The following is a 21,665-nucleotide window of genomic DNA, read 5'->3' as shown; positions in this document are numbered from 1 at the left end:
AGACGTGACGATTACACATTCATTTGTAATGAAAATGAAGATTTATATAGATCTACAAGAGACCTTTAGGGCCGCAGTGGAAGATCTTCAGTTAACTGTTAATATCCAAGGCTGTTTTTTGATTATAAAACCGTCCAGATTAGCCCTGGCAGCAAAAAAAGTTAACTGAAATCTTTACTTTTTTGATTATAAAACATCATAGTATGAGCCTACTACAACGTTCATTTTACCTCTTCGATTTTATCCCACGCTGTTACGTTAGTTCAAATGTAATATAATTAAGCCAACTGTTTCTTTTTTATACAATGGCGACGCTAGTGTATACCTCGATCAAATTTATTAGTTTACTATTATTATTTAATGATGAGTATTAAACTATTGATGTGCCTTTAATGGGGTATGGTAATTTGTAACCATAATAATATAATTTAATGGCATTTCACGAGTTCCTTTATAACGAAATTATATTTCTGAACAGTGTTACGAAATGACCGTTGAAGCCACATCTCCTGGCAATAACCAAAATAGCCATTGAAAGGCTTCTGTCATCAAACCACAGGTCATACAGATTATAAACTTATCGTCAAAAGCATTGTTTTTCATGGTTCCAATTTTTGTAGTCGCGCACTAGTTAGGTTACTAGTTTGCGCACAAGCACGCCCACTTATGGCCTCTAAAATTGTGCACAGCGCCATGACAGCGCCTGACCGGCCCAGTTATTACGTGTTTAAACAGGAGTTTATTTTTGCCCACAAGAAAATTTACTCGTTTGCTCATCGTCATAAAAAACAATTTTCGTACCACGAATTAGGGACAAGATTTTTATCTGTATACTTATAGGATACCTAATCTGTGATCAAACTATCGAGCGTACGCACGAATAAGTTCGGTCAGGCCTGGGACAACTACAGCGTATTAAACCCATATTAGGCGCGATTCTCGCGATAATACCGTATGATCGAATAAAAACGGCGTCCAGTTGGCTTGGAAATGACGATCGATGGCATTTCCTATATAAATTTACATATAAAATGACAGCGATCTTCATTTCATAGCCATCGCTGACGCCGTTTTTATTCGATCATACGGTATTTCCCGTGGTGGCCTGGGAATCGCGCCTTGTTCCCCACGACAATCAATATATAAGCGTTGTAGCTGTGATTGCAGTTACATAGGAATAAAAACGAACCAGAAATATAAGAACAAGTTTAATAATAATAATAATAAATAAGTTTATAAATAGAACGATTTATTTATTTTTACATATACAATATACAGTTTTATTTTGAGTTACGTTTAAGAGTAAATAACTAACGTCAATATACTTGCTACAGACTTGTAAATAAAACTATGTAATAAGAATATATATTAAGTCAGTCAGCTTTAAATCCTACGTTTTGATTATGGCATAATATGAGAGTATCTCTCTAGACAGAAAAAAACAAGATCATATATTAGACGTTAATCTTTAAATTTATTCCAACCAATTAATAGTGGGTGTCAATCTCTGGCTAATTATATTAATAGATTTCAAAAATTGACAACACCTTCATAGCATGCTGTATTTTATATTTAAATACTGTATTGTAATAATGGAAATGAACAGTTATTGCCTGTTGCAAGTCAATATATCACCATTTTTATTTATTAACACATACAGGTTACATTTAATCTTTTTTGGGCACTTTCAAAAAACATGTATTCCTGAAAAGAAAATAGTAATAATTAATAATTATACAATACGATTTTTTTAAATAGTCAAGTTTTTGTGTTTATCATGGTATTCGAGTTCACATTTAAGAACCCGAATACCATGATATAAACCTCCCCTATCCTTAAATTCACAGAAGAAGGGTTTCTAAGGCAATAGTTTTTAAAAATAAAATATACCAACCAACAAAAAAGAGGCTCCGAGCAACAAGGCTTTATGTCGATTGTCGGTGATAGAACTCGGCATTTGTAGGTGAAGTTGGTACATAGTAGACACAGGATCCCACTGATGGTGTATGGTCCCTATCTGCGTAGATCCATCTGAAGTATATATCTGTTTCAAATCAAAAAATGTCTTTGATTGTTTTAAAAGTAAAATTAATATTCACCTGGAACATTTCTGCTTTATGGAAACATGAAAAAGAATTGATTCCTTCAATTATGTATAAAACCTCATCATGCCTATTACAGACTTCAAAATACACCCTTAAAGGTTTCCATTTTTGGCAGATTGTCCCTACCAATTCACCAGGTGGTATCCATACTTCCAATTGCTAAATAAATTAAAATTGTATTATAAATCAGAAAAAAATCAATGAAATTATTTACTTTTTAATTAGAAAAACCAATCCAATCGAATATATGCTGAAGGTATATACAGGTTGTTAATAGGACAGTTACTTATAGAGGAACAGAATGGCAACACTGCCTATTGAGAAGGCATGCACTTATAGGGTTTTCTGCCGACTCGTCCCGTCGCGTCGTCTATCGAAGAGCGGGCCGAGGTTGCCATATTTCAACCATAAAGCTCTTGCCGCGAGTAATAAACAAATTAACAACCTGCATATCCTGCAGTAGGCTAAAGGGACTAAAACCCGGTTGACACGGAACAAGTGTACTTGGATCAAATACACTTGGATGCTGCCATAATTGCTATATAAATACCTTACATGGATGTTGCGCGCGTCTCACTTGTACGCTGTTTGTAAGGTATTAACTGTTTTATCCAAGTCAAGTTAGAAAGCTTCGTAACATTCAAGTAATAAGTAGGCTGGCTGCTAGCTTACTTGGATGTTGCGAAGACTTCCAACTCGATTGGATAAAACAGTTGATAAGATAGAAGCAACGTACATGTGTAACGCGCACAGCATCCACATCCAATACTTATATGGCAGCATCCAAGTACATTTGGACCGTGTCAACCGGACTTAAGCTAAAATCGCTCTCAATTTTTTTAACCCAATATTTTAGATCTATTGTAAGAAGTACATTTAACTTTTAATATCACGATAATTAATAATTTAATATTTCATATATAACTAATTGAGAGCTATGTTGACGGTAGCTTGTGTACTGGTAGGGTCACCCTTGTAGAACAGGTCTCAAGGGAGAAGCCAGACTAAGAAGAACAACAACTCAACCCAAGATGCTATGGGATCCATGTGCATATGGCTGGATGGCTGTTGGGAAGTACCATCTGTCACGGGGCTTCTGAGATATTTTTTACACAGCGTTAGATAACCTGAATATATGAGCATCTCAGAATTTAATCAAAAGAAATACTTAATCAAACATTTTAGCTATATATCAAAAAGAAAATGAGAAAAGAGCTTTATTAAAATAGACAGAACAAAGTAACATTCATTTAGTATGTAAAAAAATATAATTCTTGTTACAAAGAAAAATAAGATATAGGAATATATAACACAGAAATATAACTTTTAGATATTGACGTTCTGCTTAGTACAAATAAAATATGATCTTTGAAAGACTAAAGTGTATAAAGTCGAATCATTTTACATTGGACATCTATGGCTACCTATTGCATTGGATTTCGGGATCCCGGTTTGGAAACCTTATTGATGGGGTGATTTGTACAGATCGTTAATTTGAAGTTTAGGTGACCAGACATAATTTGTCATAAGTAATTATTGTTACCTGTAATCGAACACAAAACGTACAGTATCCACATGCCAATCTTCGTTTGAATGACATCGCTTCTTGGTCGCTTTTATCGTAAAGTCTCATGCTGAACGCTCTGCCAGAGCCAAAAAACGTCCTGTGACACGACTTAGAACTTTCGGTTGCATAGTATATAGCTTCGGAGTTTTCCCTCTTTGGAATTTTCACCGTATATCGGTTTTCCGTGTTTGCCAATACTGTAAGAAAGACTTTGGGTTATTAAATAGACATATAGTTTTCTTTTAATTTATGACTTACGATCAGTTAAATCGCAGTTTTCCTGTATAATGAATTGGTCGGCATTTCTCATGAAATCCAATCCGTAAATTGGCGCATGGAAAGAAGAACCAAATTCTTCTCTTTCTATAATGGATATTGGGACAGGTCGTCTGATTCCAGTGTCTATTAATTAAAAAAAATCCCAGTCTAATTTTTATATTTCAAAAGTATCTATAATGTAACTGGTTCAAAAACTCTATTATACATCTTTGACTATACTATAATAGTTAGAAGTATACTGTTATTATTACATTACTGAGATTTACTGTATGACCAGAGCAAATATCTTAGTAGTTTTGATGATAATTGTATTGTTTAGTTTAAATAATTGAATTTACGCTCCAGGGACTATATGGATTGATATACCAAGAAGTAAATTTGGAAATATATATACAAATTTGACCATTTCCGGTTGTACCGGAAGTACTCAAATTGGTATACTCACACCGTCTGTCATAGCTAGTTATGATTCGTACATTGCTCGTATGTCTACTTTATTTACCATTATTTGATGTTGGAATTCTTTCTCCTCTTGATGGTTGGTGTGTTATAATCCTTTGAGATGTAGTTACTTCTCTATTAACATAAGTATGCTGAGTTGCCCTATTGTTCTCGAATTCTGTAAAATGTTTCTATTTCAGTATTCTGTGTCTATAATAAAGATTGTCATCCTCTTACCTGTTTCTCTATGTTGTTCGCTATTTTCAAAGCGTTTCTCAGAAAAAACAGGTAAAGAGATGTCTAAAATACCGATTCATGTATTATTTCCCATAGACAAAGAAGTGCCTTCATATTTTCTATAAATACATACCTTCCATTGTTACTTCAGAGTTATTGTCTAGAGGGCTATTATTTTTATGCATCTTGAGTCTATACTTTGTACCAGAAATTTAATCAAGCGCTTTTACTCTGAGAATTGGTGTATTGGGTTCGATCAAAATATGAGCGAATTAGTTTAATGGATATTTTTGTGTTTATTATCTAATCTATCGCGACCGACATCTTTGTTTTAACGCAGCAGATAATGATTATAATTCCATCGTATCTTCTGTATTATCTTGTTTATTTATATTAAATCTTATCATTTTCAAATTAGAATTAATTTAAAAATCCATATTACAATTTCCAGGACTATCTATTCAATTTTTTCTAGTATTTGCTAAAAAATATAAACTTTCAAGTTCAATTTACTTACCTATGTAACGATTTTACTAAAGAGTGACTCTACTTTAATAGTTTTTGCACTAGATAATGTAATATAATCTTTCAAATTAGAATTAATTTATAAATCCCATTTTACAATCTCCAGATATATTTATTTACTTCTTTTTCTTGCTAAAATTTGTTAAATTTCAGTTTCAATTTATTTACCTTTCTAACACTTTTACGAAAGAGTGACGCTATTTTAATAGTTTTTTTGCACTAGATAACGTTTAATATAATGTGTCTAGATAAAGTATAATTAACTATTTCATGAATTCTATGAGGTATGCAAATAAAAAAAACAATTTTCCTTTGATACCAGATACTCATAATGATTGCTAAACATATATTACCTAAATATAATTAGAAAAAATGTGTATATCATCGCTTATTATAACAGCTTGTTAAATATTTGATGTATTTTGTGCAATATTCATTCTCCTTGTGAAGGGTACACAAACGCATTTCAAATACATCTGAAAGTCAACCTTAAAGGTCGTTTAAGGTCTCACAACAAGGTTCTTTCTGGAATCACTCAAGGAGGTTTGAAAGCCACATATGTCAAGGTCAAGCGAACTGCGCATGTGGAGGAGCCCAATCGGCTAATATCTCCTACTACTATATATATATATAAAAGAATAATTAGAATACTTTGTATAGAGTAATACCCTTGAAAATATATAATATTATATGGACAAGTATAAATACAGGTTGATCGATTGAAAATGTCGTTATAGACGTAGAAATGCCATTTCAAATCAGTCAGCCATTTCAAATATCATCCTAATAAAAAAAATGGTTTTTGTCAAGCTTCATGTCTCGATTTTAGACTTTCTAATTAAAACAAAATATTTCATATTAGCGATGTAAATAAATAGTAATTTCTACTGATTTGTATTACGGGAATTCAAACTAAACTATTAAGATGGCCAATAAAATATGGTTATTACTGGAAAGTTTTGAAAATATATTTTTTTTAACTTAAATAGATACTGAATAGCCGTCCAACTTATAAGTAATAACTAAAGGGCGTTCACACTGGCTGCGCCGCTCCGGGCCGCGCCGCGCAAAACATTTTTTTAACATGTACTTTTGAAGTGTATTTTTTTAGCACGCACCAAAGTCATTATACGTTAAAAAAATGATTTGCGCGGCGCGGCCCGGAGCGGCGCAGCTAGTGTGAACGCACCTTAAGATATTTTAAAAAATAATTAATATAAATTAGTTTTTCCTGTTTTAGGCAGGTTTTATGATATTAAAGTCGTCAATATTTACGAGGGAATGAATACTTTTAAAAATGTAATAATAAAAAATTAATAATAAAAATTGATAACTAATTGCTCTTTTCCCAAAGTAGTATTTTTTATACATAGATAGTCTATTTTTGTACATATTCTGAAACACGTTATTTTACAGTTTGAGTTAAAATTATTATACATTATCTCAATAACATATCTATCAAAATTATAAAATCTCTAAATTCGTAGAACAACATCGTGTTCTAACATAAGAGAAAAACAAGCATCCTTTGAACCAGGCAATCAAATAATATCAGTTCTTACTTTTAATACAATAGATATATTTTTCTTGTTTTTTTTTTGTTTCTCAAATAAGATAAAGTACAAATTCTATCAAAGGTTAGTACTAAGTACTATGTCCATATACTGGGTGGTGCATCGGTGTAGGAAACCTAGGCAATCCTATGCAAATTTTGAACAGACCAAATATTAATTGACTTCCCTGTTGATTTTACAGCGAAGTCGTAAATATGCTTATTAAAGTCTGCGTATGCTGAATACACATGTAAAATTTGTATAATTTTGGACAAGCCGTTTTTAACTAATTTAAGAAAGATAATGCATTTATTTTTATATTAAAACTGAACAGGTATGTATTTTGGCATGATTTTTGACATGATGAAATTTGGCATGTATTTTTAACATACTCACACCCAGCTCACACCTTTAAAAAACCTATTTACGACTTAGCTGTAAAATCAATAAGGGGCCAATATATTTCAACAGCTTAAAATTTGCGTGGAATTTCCCAAGGATACTATAGAATATTAGAATAGGATTAGAATATATACAGTCCTTGGGAATTTCCTACGTTTCCAACGCCGGCGCCGATGCACCACCCGGTATGTGTCATTCTAGAGACTTAGTACGACATCAATAACAAGGACATAGATTGATTATTATAACGCAGTTGTGTGGTACTTACTTACTAAAATATAATATCACGATGATAAGATACATTTATTTAATTAAGCCTAAAAACTGTAGTAGTGTGTAATATACAGGATGATTCACCAGCTTGGAATACATTCAGTAAATCAAACACATGATATCGATTTTTCGAATTATCTAATGATAATGTTTCACACAAAGAATACCTATTTGTAATTTGGCTTACATCTGTAATTTGATATAATAAAATTATTTAAAATTACTGAGTGTGGCCATTTAAAAAATGCCAATGTCCTCATGTCTCGAACTTGGGACATTCTGTATAAAATTTTCAGCAAAATTCACCGGAAATCTTTGACTCACTGAATTTATTCCAAGCATATAGATTCCAAATACGAGATTCGTGTTTTATTTTTCATGGATATAAGCAACAGAGTCGGAATTACCTAGGTTGATTAACATATTTATTGATAAATATGCAACTTGTTTGTTATTTTCTCTTGTTTGCAATGTTTTTATTTTATATCGAGGTATGGGATATATAAATAATGCCTAGTAATAATCTCTGTAAACATTTTATTAATAAATATTACTGTTATTGATCTTTATAACTGAAAATAATTAAAATGATTAATTCAAGAATTACACTTTCCAACTCTCTATATTAATAAAATATCGGATGATTTTATCATTTCTTTGAATTCATCGCGCGACTTATTTTAAATTAGTGAATAAATTGATTTATTTTTTTAGAACTGATTTGAAGAAGTATTTCGATAAGAACTATTTCGATAAGAACTATAGGCTGTAAATTTTGAATTTTGAATTGAAAATTTGAATTGCTTTAGCGGTATTGTAGTTCTTATATAAATGGAACATCTAATATACTTTAAATTCAAAGAACATATTTTATATATATAATATTCTAAAGATATCCTTGGCTAAAAAGTACATTTGCAGATCGGAAAAATGACTTAAGTTTGTAGCAGATTTATTTATAACATCTAACTTAATCAACTTCAAATTAATTAATGTCTGTGATTAATGTTATTTTTTGTAATAAAATTATTGGAAGGTTCCTTTCTGAATATTTACTTCTTATCAATTTAGTTTTGATTCACAATGCTAGACTATTAGATTACTGAATTTATTTCAAGTATAAAAATAGATTTATTTATCCCCCCCCCCTTTGCTGGATATTAAAAACAATAACTTCATAAAAGGGAAATGAACTCTGATTATTTATAGAAACAATTATTGGTATTATTCTTGTATTATCTTGACTGGATATTTTTGTAAAAAAATTACGACATATAATACAACTCGACTTCAACCACGTACTGATAAAAGTCATATATTAGTAGAATACGTTTAATATTTCATAATCGATATTCTATTTTGATATAAATATTTTACCTTCCACTGATTATTTGGTTCTCTACTGCATACAATGCTTCACTACTAGAAAAAATTGGACCTAGACCACATGGACAATAATTATAAGACAAATAAAACAGTACTTTTCAATCTTATATATTTAATATATTTAGAAATACATTGACATTGTTGGAAAAAAACAATTATGTTTATTAGGAAAATTTAGAATAAGAAGAGACATGTGTAAAATTTGATATATACAGCAATTAAGTAGTATAAAAAAACTTTCTTAAGACAAAATATGTGCTTAAAAATTGGACTCATCAGGTTCAAGTCTTGTTCAAATAGAAAATAAAATATCTTAAAAATGTTAAGACTCTGTTGGAAAAAAATACCACTTCTAAGTACTATCTTTATAGTAAAAAAAGTATTTGATTCTTAATCCATACAGGGTGATTAATAAACTCTCTGCTACATCGTGCTATTAGTTAATAAATTAATTAAATTAATTAATAATACCTGAATCACAATCATATATTATACAACTAAAATGTATAAACTAAAAATATATACACAGATATACGTCTAAATATTATGTCACCCTGTCTGCTGTATTTTACCTGCTTTTTGTAAGTATACCTAGCACATTCACAAAAATAAACTATTTAAATTAAAACTATAGCATATACAGACTTCTTTTTAACACTTTATTCTAGGTTTGATCTCATGGGCTCTGCCGCCCCAATCTAACTTGAAACTTCGGCTTCTCCACCTTATGGAATTATCAAATACAGCTATGATAAAGAGATATGGTCCTGAGCATTCCCTGAACAGCCAGCCCACGATGAAATCGAATTTGTTGAAAGGTAACGAGCCATTCTGGAAAAGTAACAAGTTGTTAATATAATTATTAATATCACGAGAGTTTTTATTATCCCAATATTTGACACAGTGTATCATAAGTCAGATAGTATCAGTCAGACACACTACTTAAATACAGGGTTTTTTACAACCTGTTAAAATTAAAATTGGACTATCTTTAGAATCTTCTTATTAGATAGAAATCAGACTGTTTCGAGTCAAAGATATTTTTTAAACAATTTATTTATGTTATATGAATAAATATTTCTCATTTACATCATGTATATTCGACAAATTGTACTAATTTATTAACAAACAAATCTTAATTTCTGTGATAAATCTCTAGGAAACTATATATTTATAATCTATGATTGTTTTCTCATAATAAATTATAAAAACATTATACCTACTATACAAACCACTTAGTACTTTTCAAGAATCAATTTAAGCCTTGAAAATAATTATGACACATTAGTCATTTTCAAACGGCGAGAGAAAAATAAAAGTATTCTTACCGGAATTCATATAATTATTTATTATTATTATTAAACATAAGAAATATAAGTTCTTTGCATACTTTTTAGATCTTTGTTGACTTAGTTGTGAACTAATTCTAATCCCACTGTGACGTTTTTCTTGCGATCATACAGCATACTGGATAACATACTATTATAGAGATATTTACAGTAGACAGTAGCCCTGCTTAGCGGTAATGGAGATTATTTTACGCCAGATCAAAAGAATAATAGGATTCATTTATTTTTTCTTATTAAATACAGAAGCATTATACCGTATGATCGAAAAGAAATGGCGTCAGCCCTGGCTATGAAATGAAGATCGCTGTCATTTTTTATGGGAAATGTCATCGATCGTTATTTCCCAGCAAACTGGACGCCATTTTTTTTTCGATCATACGGTAGATTTAATAAGTATAATAGTTTAATATTGTTTAAACTAGTGTAAGAACGTTTCATTCTGATAAAAATACAAAAAAGCAAAGTAATATCTGTGAAGTCTCTTTTATATTATATATGTGTATCAAGGTCGGTAAGTTACAGACGTATCTGCTGCTACGTACCTGCACTATTGATAATAGAATCCAGTCACACATAAACCATACCAGAGTGTGTATTAAATAAAAAACTAAAGGTTCCGCTTTGAATAGCAGACTGGCTGCCCATCCTGCACATGCTCCTATGACCATGCATTCACTTAAGGGTTCGAAGACTATAACCAATGGCAACATGGCCACTCTCAGCTTGGCCCATCTGAAACATATGTTTTTAATTTTTAAAATAATAGCTTAATAACCAAATCATAATACGTCTAACGATGAAAACTATTTTCAGCAGACATTTTAAATTCCAAGTTGTTATGCATCAGAAAATTTTAACGTAGTTATATTTTTTGTTGTTTCATAATATTTGTTTCTGTCAAGTTGTTTACATTCAGTTTCCATAAAAAAAAACATTTTTTTCGTTATATGAACAATAAAATGTTAATAAATTCTAACAAAAATTAGCATGATTAGAATTAGATATTTAATACATTTCTTATGCTACTGCTTCTTGATTCTTTCAACATTTATATTTTTACAAGGTTATCCACTATATCTTAACAGACCTTCACTCAATTTGCAAACTAGTGTAGTTAAAATTATACAGCAAGCGGGAAATATTCTAAAGATAATACATCTGATTTTAGAAAAAAAAAACAATAAAATTAGAAATTAAATTATTATTTTAAATTCAGTCACCAAGTAATATTCAAGTATTATGACTATTAGCCTGAAGCTGAAGTTCTGCAGGTCAATCGTTAATTACCACCAAGATAATTATAAAAAATAGATTAATAGATGAGATGGAGATGACTGTACAACTGAATCATTATTTCACGAAACATTAAAAATTCTTTTAGAAGCGGAATTTTAGGAAATAGAAACAATAATTGATGATATTGAAAACACATTCAAATATTATTTTGTTGTATATGTATAGTATATCAGAGAGGTTGAACTGTTTTTTATACCTACTATGATATCTCTACATGAGGGATTCATTTTTATACTAGTTTTTCGGGAATTTTTAGTGTACCTATTAATACATTTTTTTAAATTTGACTATCTTTAATTGTTATTACCTATAATTTAATATTAACTATCTTTAATCATAATTATTATTTTTAATATCACTATAATATGGAAAATAATAATTTTCTAAAATATCAATTGTTTAACTTTTTAAAAGAAGTTACAAAAACTAGTTGCGAAAAAATTGATAAATGTTTTGTTTAAAGTAATCTTACTCTTAACTGCAAAAGTTAATGTATTCTAAATATATATTTATTATAAATACCTAAGGTTAACTAATATTATAGTTATTAAGAAAATATTTTAGGAAATTTAGTTAATTTTGATTATAATATAGGGAAATTTAAGAATGTAATAGTACTTCGCTAGATCATATATATCTACTTTTATGACTAAATGTTAACTTAGTGTTAGTTAGTTAATAGTACTTTTTATTATGCTTTAAAACCAATTAAAATTCAGTTTAATAGGTCATACGGTATTAGGTTCATTTGTTTAAACACATTTTCTTCATTACGACAGAGTTAACATATTTGACGTATTACAGTTTTTAAACAAGTGTTAACTAAAATATTTTCACTCCTCGTTAATAAGGTCATTGTGTTTAGTAATTGGTAAAAATCGTCAAAATAATAGCAAAGCTAGTTTAACCTAAATTTTATCATCATACCCACTTTAGTATAAAAGAAAAAGACTTAAAAAAATGATAAAAATAAATACTGAAATGGGTTAAACCAAAGATTATAAAAAAATATCTGGAAATATGATTTTACTTTATATCTATAGTCTTCTTCGTATACCTAGTGGTATGAAAATAAATAGTGGGTATAATAATGAATAATGAAATAAAATATTTACCTGTTAGAAAACGTGAAAGTGGTTGGCAGGCAGAAAGTGTTAAGCTAGCTGGTGATGTTAATTGGACGGTACTGTTAAACGTAAAACATGCAACACAATACAATTAACTACAATATTACAAAATAACAACAAAAAAAAACGAATACAGTGCACAGAATAACAAAACAACACCAAGGATGATTATGGTCCCATATAAAAATATTTGTAGATGATAGCCCACACACATACTAATACAGTTTTTAAAATGTTTAAATCAAAATAACACATTTTTTCAAAATAATACTCTGCTTAGAATTGTTGCTTGATATGTTTATTTTTGATTAATTCTATTGCAATCAAGCAGCATTATTCTATGCATTTCATATAAATATATAAACAAAGATTATAGGAAGATATAAATATGATGAAAGATAAAAAAAAATTCAAATATAGAAAAATATAAAAACAATCAAACAATATACCGGGTGCGTCTCAAAAGTGGCTCACCCCTATAACTTTTTTATTTTTTCAGTTAAAAAAACGAGATTTGGTGTTTTAGTATATGACATAAATTAGGATTGTTTGATGTATTCAAATGTTTTCGGTCACTTCCTGTTTCACCGGAAATGACTACAACTTTTGATTTTTAAATGGCACCTCGTATTTTTTACTTTATTCGATAGGAAATGACATTCTGAATAGAATGACATATCATATGTCAACTTTTGACATTTTCGCATATCGTTTATTTAAAATTATAACTTGCGGTTTGTAACGAAAATTTGACTCGAAATACCAAGTGTGTGGTATCAAATTATTCGTAAAAAAATACTTTTTTCAAATATGCTAATAAGCCACCCTCGTTCCATTTGAAAAAATTGAGATATGTTTAAAAATACGATTTGACCATTTTCTAACTGTCCAGAACAAGACACTAAAAACATTAGACGATCAAATCTATTTTTCCAAGGCTCCTTGATTTTGATTAAGAGTTAGTGTTTTTAACATAGCCATGGCACTCTAGATTGAATTTTAAAATACGATTTTTTATTAAGCGAGAATATCAAAAGTTGACATATGATATGTCATTCTATTCAGAATGTCATTTTCCATCGAATAAAATAAAAATATACCGAGGGTGCCATTTAAAAATCAAAAGTTGTAGTCATTTCCGGTGAAACAGGAAGTGACCAGGAACAATTGAATACGTCAATCAATCCTAATTTATGTCATATACTAACATACCAAGTCTAGTTTTTTTATCTCAAAAATAAAAAAATTATAGGGGTGAGCCACTTTTGAGACGCACCCGGTATATGTTCAACTATTCTGTTATTTTTATAAAATTATTTTAAGCAGTAGTTATTGTGATTAATAGTGTCTGTAAATGGTTAAGACACTATTCAAAAAGTTGAAATCATTCTTGTTTCCATTTGACAACAAAATTACCACAATTATTTAATCCCATATTTTAATACAAATTTCAATTCAAATCCCACTATAAAAATTGTTTTTTTGCTAATATGCTTAGTTGTAACAAAAAGTCGGTCTCATATTATTTTACGTAAAAAAAATCAATTCAATAGAGAACAACGACCTACGGACGAGTAGACGTAAAGAATCTTTTACGTGTGTAAAAAATAAAAATATAAGAAATGCGCATACGTACGTAAACGTTTACGTGTTTGTAGTCTGTGCCGTTGTTCTCTAATTCCCACTTCACTATTCACTTTTACAATTCGATTGATTTTTTTGCTATTCGATAAAAATTTCCACTCAATAACGTATGATAAGAAACGATAAGAGATTATTATATAGCCTGTATTTGGTTATCTAATTTTTAACGTGATCTAAAAAAATAAGAGTCACCCATAATTATCTTTTTTTCCAAATATCTATCTAACATAAATTAATTATAATGATAATTATTTACCCTAATATTCATTACGACTCAACGTTATAAAGCTATAGAATTGTTTGCATAAAAATCTATTCAACTGATTTTATTTGAGATTGATGTTATATTACTTCACTAATGAATTGACTGGTTTGTCCAAATGTTTCCTATACCGGGTGCGTCTCAAAAGTGGCTCACCCCCTATAACTTTTTTATTTTTTCAGATAAAACAACAAGATTTGGTATGTAACTATATAACATAAATTGGGGGATTGATTGACGTATTCAATTGTTTTCGGTCACTTCCGGTTTCACCGGAAATGACTTCCGGTTTCACCGGAAATGACTACAACTTTTGATTTTTAAATGGCACCCTCCGTATTTTTTTACTTTATTCGATAGAAAATGACACTCTGAATCGAATGACATATCATATGTCAATTTTTGATATAGTCACTCAAAAACAAATTCTATTTTAAATTTCAATCTAGAGTGCCATGGCTGTGTTAAAAACACTAATTTTTAATCAAGGAGCCTTGGAAAAATAGATTTGATCGTCTAATGGTTTTAGTGTCTTGTCCTGGCCGGTTAAAAGATGCCCAAATCGTATTTTTAATCATATCTCAATTTTTTCAAATAGAACGACGGTGGCTCATTAGCATATTTAGAAAAAGACTTTTTTTTACGAATAATTTGATACCACACACTTGCTATTTTGAATTAAATTGTCGTTATGAACCGCATGTTATAATTTCAAATAAACCATATACCAAAATGTCAAAAGTTGACATATGTTATGTCATTCGATTCAGAGTGTCATTTTCTATCGAATAAAGTAAAAAAATACCGAAGGTGCTATATAAAAATCAAAAGTTGAAGCACTTTTGAGACGCACCCGGTATAGTCAAGGGGTGTCTCACTGTTGGCATTAGACATGGGTTAGATGTATATTTCCTTGACAGTCACACTTGATCAGTCGACTATGGGCAGTAAAATGATATTTTGGAAGTACATGTACATTTTTTACCCAAGTGATACACCCCTCGTAAATAGTATAAGGCAATAAACACAAACTCGGTAGTTTATTTTAACAATAAAGAATAACAATAAAATGTAGACATTCTATTTCTTTCAATTTGCATTTGAACGCACGCATACAAATGTACTAAACAAAAAAAATTGATTACAAAAACTTGTTAATATGTATTTTTATTGAACAGATATTTAATAATATTTATCTCCTTTTTTGACAAGCACTCTTTTTAGTTTATTAAGAATTGAGGGTATAAAAGAATATGATATCGTCGTATTATCATTTATATATGCTGTATAATACACAAACACAATAATTAAAGGCTATATAAGTTTTTCCATTTAACAAAAAAACAATTTTTCAATTAACAAGAAAAATTTAAATCAAAATTCAAGTTCTGAGTGAATTCAAGAAATATTCAGAAAATGGCATCAATATTCTATTAAACTTCGTAGAATCAAAGTCTATTGTAATATATTACAATAGTCACACACACACAATATATTATATTTATATATTTAATATATTTTGGTATAGACTTCGGTAGAATAGTTAATTTAAAAAATGAGAAGTAAACTTTTAATCAGAATAACTCTTTAGCAAAAAATAAACTTTTTATAAAGATAATAATAACAGGAAGAAAAATTAAACATCTCATCTGTTGGAAGATAGGAGATCGTGAATGGTAATATTTTGTAAGAATATACATTTAACTTAAAACATCTTAATATGTATAGGTATAATATACATTACAATATATCGTTAAAAATTATCTAGTAACATGACTGATATAAAATTTATGCTATATGATTATTACATCCTTGTAGAATATAAACTTTATCAATCAAGTTTATTGTATATAATCGTGAAAAATTGGATAAATTAGCATCATCCGATTTATATCAGTACTGATAAAAAGCTATGCGCTCAAAAAAAAGTTATTAATAAGGGAAAGTCTTGTTGAGACAACAATTCTTAGATTAAATGTTATTATACATATTACAAATGTATGTATATACATAAATATATTTTAATGTATATCTTTTTTATATGTGAAATTATACTTTCAAAAAATATCAGAATGAAAATCTCTGTCTTTTAATTGTTTTTAAATTAAAATTGATAATCGATAATATTTATAATTTATACTAAATACAGGGTGTTTCAAAAAGCATGTGTCTTCTCTCGTGGGAAGACTTTCTCTCTTAAAAATAAGATTAATTTTTCATATCAAAATTGATCCATTTATCAACAATTATTATAATTATAATTTTCTTCCCAATGCTTTTAGCGATTTGAATGAAATTTTGAGCGTAAAAGTTACTGTAAATGCTACATATTTTAATGATAAAAAAAGAGTCGACATATATCTTAAATACTATTTTTTTTTCATGAATTTGCTGTAGGTGGCACTGACCATCAGTGTTGTAAATTTTAATAAAATTTAATATAAAAATAGATTAAATAAATAATTTATTATAATTTTATTGCGATTAAAAAAATTGCGTTTATCTCATGAAGAAGATCGAAATTGACAAAATATCAAGATACAACTATTAATCGGCCTAAATAGTTTTATAAAAGAGAAAAAAAGTCAGCGGCGCTCGTTTTTTTAAGAAATATATCCCACTAATAACCCAGATGCACGTCCCTGGTCAATCATTCGACACTTTTTTAGCACTAAAATATGTAGCACTTATAGTAACTTTTACCCTCATAATTTTATTCGAATCTCTAAAAGCTCTTGGAAGAAAATTATAATAAATCGAAAAAAAATTAAGAATTTAACCACGAAACAAAACAGAATCGGACCCCTATGTTAAAATATAGAAAAAAAATCAAATAAAAATAAATCTTATTTTTATGTGAGGAATTTCCGCATGAGATAGCACATGTTTTTTGAAACGCCCTGTATAAAAATCTGTATTTTTTATTTTATTGTCTAGGTTTAGAAATGAAAAACTTTTTTGTTTATTTTGTTATTCTGTGTAGCAACGATCACTAATTAGTAGGGTGCATTAAAATAAAATTTTACAAAGGAAACATACACCAATTTAATAAGAATACGACAAATACCTTTTATTCTATGACTACTATGTCGAACATATCAAGCAACAAGGACGAAAGTGCTATTATGATAAATTTATATCAATAACGTGATCTTCTAACGTGAAGGAATTAATAATTAATATCTATATATTTTATTATTTTACAATAAGCCGATTTTTAATTTTCATTTCTTTTTATAATTTTCAGTTACATAATAATCTCTAAAAACCTGGTATAAAACCAAGATAAATTTTTACTCTTTATAAAGGCAATACATATTACACATGAGTTTTACGCAATAATGGGTTTTCCAGTTAAATTGTTTTCCTTTGGGATACACTACTGAATATGAATCACAAAATTGCAAATTTTCAATTACTATAGTTTATGTATCGTTAAAAAGCAGCATTCTTCTCACGTTAGATTTTTAGATATTTTTATGTATAAATAATATCTATTTCTTAAAACGTATAGTATTTAAAAGAACGATTAAATACAAATTTCTATTATTACCACAGATAACATAGTATACTATGTTATCTGTGATTATTATTACCTATTATATAACACGCTTAGATTACAACTCATAAATCTTAATTATTCAACATCATGCCACTCTAATTTAAATAAAATTTTATTAACCATTCAACATACACGTTCAATTTTTTTTATTATTTACATATATAACTTAAATAACATTATAATTCAATAATGTAGATATCTTATATACATCCCAATATCTATCTCTTGATTATGAATTTGGTAGCTTGATTTTTTGACAATTTTTGAGGAATTAACTTTAATATGCAGGTAGACTAATTATGATAATATGTTATTAAATTCTTATATTGATTGGTACGTAATTGTAGTGTTAAAAATTACATCAGTTTTAATTTCTAGTGGTATGTAATTTTTGTATTATGTTGTACTGGCTAAATCTCAGGAAATCTTTTTTAATGTCAGAATATTCATTCTTTATGCACGTAGGTTTTAAACATATTTAAAGCTTTAAAAAAATTTTTTATAATACTAAAATTAATGACACCATAACATTTACTGCCTTTTAACAGCAAAATTTTATTTATTTATTTTAGGTCACAACAGCTAGTTTAAATATGTTAGTAATGTGTAAAAAATATAGAAATAAAATTATTTACATTAAGATATACCTAGTTTGTTTTTAAAAATGTCTTTTAACTATATTCCTATTTCCTAAGTACTATATACTTTTTGACAGTTAATATCAAGAAAGCAATAAATAGTACATTTTGAAAATTAGTAATTATGAGATATCGAGTTTGTTGTGAAGAGTTACTAAAAAGCAAACAAATATGAGTAATATAATACCATTAAATTTGACACAAATTCTTTAAAATAACATGTACACCTATTTCTGCGCCTTTATTTATAAATGAGATAACTGGTAACTATTTGTTAAATAAATAAAAACTTAGGTATGTGACTAATCGCACATCAAAATACTAGATGACAAAAATTAAATTGGGGAAGTGTTTCAAAATTAAATCATTTATTATTTATTTGTCTACCTGGATTTGTCTATCAGCAATATAAGTCTACATTTCCGTAACACATTATTTTTGATAAAAATAATTTCCATTGTATATTGTTGAAAAAACATGTTTTTGGTAATTGACAGAATAAAAAATTCCTAGAGATACATTTATAGATGATTCATAAAACAGTGACTTATATAGATAGCAGGAACAGTTTATATAATTAATATAAGAACAAACGTTTTTAAATGTATATAATTATAAATAAAAATACGTGACTTTTTGATTGATCGTGTATAAAGATATTTTTAATCCTATATTAAAGTAAGTGCAGATGCGGCAAAATGACAAGTTAATATTGATGTCAAAATCTGTGTCAACTATCAAGAGCAACTCCGCATGATTTTAATGGAATTGCTGGTGTGTTTTCCTACATAAAATAAAAAACTTAACTTGGCTTAGTGTAGACATTTTTTTAAACAGTTTTTGTCAAAGCTATATAGAGATTTAATATATTTTAAATGTGATAAATAACTTTTTTTCCATAATGTATTTCATCCAAAATTAATCTACTCAAATACTAATATGTAATTTGTTCTGATTTGAGTGCATTAACAAATTTGTGAATGCAAAAAAATATATAAAAAAGTATCCTCATGAAGTTACACACCCTAAAAGTTACTCCATTTACCGAAGTTACTTTATCATACAATAAAAATCTTTCTTATTGCCGTTAGGTGTCAATCTATTAAAAAAAACATATACATATAATAAATATGTAGACTTGTGGCAGGATAAACCTGTTTTCCAAATATATTTTTTACTCGGTTGCCAAAATTATGTTCAACATAGTAGTCTAGATCAATTTATAATGCTATGATAATATAATTTTAATAGTATTTAATCTTAAAAAAAGGCTTTTAGCTATGTGATTAGTTTGATAGCTACCTTGCATAATTAAATAGGGTTTTCTAATAAATATTAAATGATACTAAAAAAATAGAGCAAAATGACATACCTTGTGAGACGTTCTTGAAAGCTATGGACATCATAATTGCCAGAATTTTGCATCGCTGGCTGGCTGCTGATAGCCGTGCGCCATCCCTTTTCAATAAAAGTTTTTGCTATGAAAAAATCTTCTGCCAAATAACATCCGAAAGTTTTAATGCCACCTAAATCTTCTAATACTTGCTTACGCATTAAAGTTGACATGCCTGTATGGCAATTAATTCGTAAACAGTCTGCTACTAAGTACATTCTAGCTTGTGCAGTACCAAAGTAAATCTACAACAAAGTGAACAAATGAAATTTGAAATCACAAAATCATTATTAAAAAATTACCTTTTCATAAGTGGCTGCAAAGCCATTTCTGTCACATGTAAAAGGCATCTGATGTACTATACCTGTTTTTTCAGTCATATGATTTACCATATCTTGGAGCGTATCTTCTTTCACTTAAGAATAAAAAAACTTAATGTACTGGGTAAGAATTAATTTTTTAACACTTACTGCGAATTCCACTATCAGAAATAAGAATGAAATCATAACTTGATGCTTCATAAGCTCTATGCATATTGTTGATTTTAGGGTTAACACCCACTAATGATCCTCCAATAAACAGTTTAGTTACAACTTTTGGATATTTGTTTATTAAACTATTTATGACATCAATTGAAGGATCTTTCTCATCTTCTACACAAAACAATATTTCGTACTAAAAATCAAAAGTACATTTTTTAGAAATGCCTGTTAAAATAATAACAAAACTTACCGTGGGATATCTCATAGTAAAAAATGTTTCTAAATTAGAAACTAAATGAGGATCTGTACCCATTAGGGGTTTTAAAATAGAAATGCCAGGATAACAATCGTCTCCCTGTTTATCTTCTACCTTTTTGTGCAGTCGGTATTTTCTGAAAAAAAAACGTACCTACTTACTGCTTAATATTTTGTTATAGGGTTAAAATATTAAAATATCAACAAATAATGCTCACTTACCCATAAAATATTGCTATTAAATGTAGTAACCACATAACACTCCAAAAGACGAAAAAGAATATTGCAAAACCGTATAAAGTGTAAATCATTAATGCCATTTCACTAGTATATTGGCCATTTGTTTTCTTTAATATCACATATAATTATCCCCATCTTTATTCATGTTGCACTTCTAGTAACAATGCTATATTTACTAATAGGCATTTTAAAACCCCGGGAGATTTTTAACTTTAATTTAAAAAAAAGAAACAAAAAAGTGGGGGGCAGGAAAAATGACAAACCGAACCGAATGTGTCAGATGTGTCAAATGAACTACTGCAAATCCTGCAAGTCTAGGTCTACTCATAGGTCCATAGGTCTACTTGTCAGATTCTTGGGACTGATTATCTCTATATTCTGTGTGATTATCTGATGCCTATGCCTATAATGTTGCCCAAATACGTTTAAAATAAAGTTTTATTTAAATGTATTTGATGTTGCCTCATGATGTTGCCTATGCTGATTGCATACCCAACGTTTTGTATAATTTTAAGTTCTGTGATTTTAAGTATAGAGGCCTTTTAGCCACACTTTTAGCCTTCGTAATTTTAAGATTTTCTCTATCATGAAATTAATAAATCGCACGAGAATGTCCTGAGGGTGCATCCACACTATCCTAAAAACGGCG

General features: G+C 28.8%; 2 protein-coding genes across 5 annotated transcripts; both read right to left on the bottom strand.

The window, feature by feature from the left end:
* Window positions 1–1,422: 1,422 nt before the first annotated feature.
* On the bottom strand, window positions 1,423–5,110 carry LOC115882423 (phospholipid scramblase family member 5-like). 4 transcript variants are annotated; one of them, XM_030900481.1, is made up of 8 exons: window positions 4,763–5,110; window positions 4,630–4,692; window positions 4,454–4,570; window positions 3,931–4,074; window positions 3,649–3,881; window positions 2,100–2,264; window positions 1,895–2,044; window positions 1,423–1,704 (listed from the first exon to the last, which is right to left on the bottom strand). In XM_030900481.1, exons 1-8 carry the CDS (start codon window positions 4,812–4,814, stop codon window positions 1,648–1,650), a joined length of 981 nt encoding a protein of 326 aa, XP_030756341.1. In that variant the 5' UTR covers window positions 4,815–5,110; the 3' UTR covers window positions 1,423–1,647. The 4 variants fall into 4 exon arrangements, with proteins under 4 accessions (XP_030756341.1, XP_030756342.1, XP_030756343.1 ...); XM_030900482.1 differs by having other exon boundaries at window positions 3,649–3,869; window positions 4,763–5,109; XM_030900483.1 differs by lacking the exon at window positions 4,630–4,692 and having other exon boundaries at window positions 4,763–4,987.
* A 3,750-nt stretch (window positions 5,111–8,860) lies between these two features.
* Window positions 8,861–21,329, bottom strand: LOC115882243 (ceramide glucosyltransferase). Its single transcript, XM_030900170.1, has 7 exons — window positions 20,999–21,329; window positions 20,772–20,913; window positions 20,510–20,714; window positions 20,342–20,454; window positions 20,019–20,284; window positions 10,660–10,849; window positions 8,861–9,599 (listed from the first exon to the last, which is right to left on the bottom strand). The coding sequence occupies exons 1-7, from the start codon at window positions 21,094–21,096 to the stop codon at window positions 9,420–9,422; spliced, it is 1,194 nt and encodes a 397-aa protein (XP_030756030.1). The 5' UTR covers window positions 21,097–21,329; the 3' UTR covers window positions 8,861–9,419.
* Between the last annotated feature and the right edge of the window lie 336 nt (window positions 21,330–21,665).

The sequence above is a fragment of the Sitophilus oryzae genome, unplaced genomic scaffold (assembly GCF_002938485.1).
Source record: "Sitophilus oryzae breed Bouriz unplaced genomic scaffold, Soryzae_2.0 scaffold_177_pilon_pilon, whole genome shotgun sequence".
NCBI classification, from domain to species: Eukaryota; Metazoa; Arthropoda; class Insecta; order Coleoptera; family Curculionidae; genus Sitophilus; species Sitophilus oryzae.
Note: the sequence above shows the minus strand (reverse complement) of the source record. Positions and strands in the feature narration are given on the sequence as shown.

Excerpts from the sequence above, each read along its gene's own strand:
- LOC115882423 (XM_030900481.1), bottom strand. The coding sequence starts at position 4,814 with ATGCATAAAAATAATAGCCCTCTAGACAATAACTCTGAAGTAACAATG. Across the intron at positions 4,693-4,762 it reads CTCTGAAGTAACAATGGAAG|ACATCTCTTTACCTGTTTTT; the intron begins GTATGTATTTAT and ends TCGGTATTTTAG. Across the intron at positions 4,075-4,453 it reads AATTCCAACATCAAATAATG|ACACTGGAATCAGACGACCT; the intron begins GTAAATAAAGTA and ends TTTAATTAATAG.
- LOC115882243 (XM_030900170.1), bottom strand. The coding sequence starts at position 21,096 with ATGGCATTAATGATTTACACTTTATACGGTTTTGCAATATTCTTTTTC. Across the intron at positions 20,914-20,998 it reads TTAATAGCAATATTTTATGG|AAAATACCGACTGCACAAAA; the intron begins GTAAGTGAGCAT and ends TTTTTTTTTCAG. Across the intron at positions 20,285-20,341 it reads TTGCAGCCACTTATGAAAAG|ATTTACTTTGGTACTGCACA; the intron begins GTAATTTTTTAA and ends ACTTTGTTGTAG.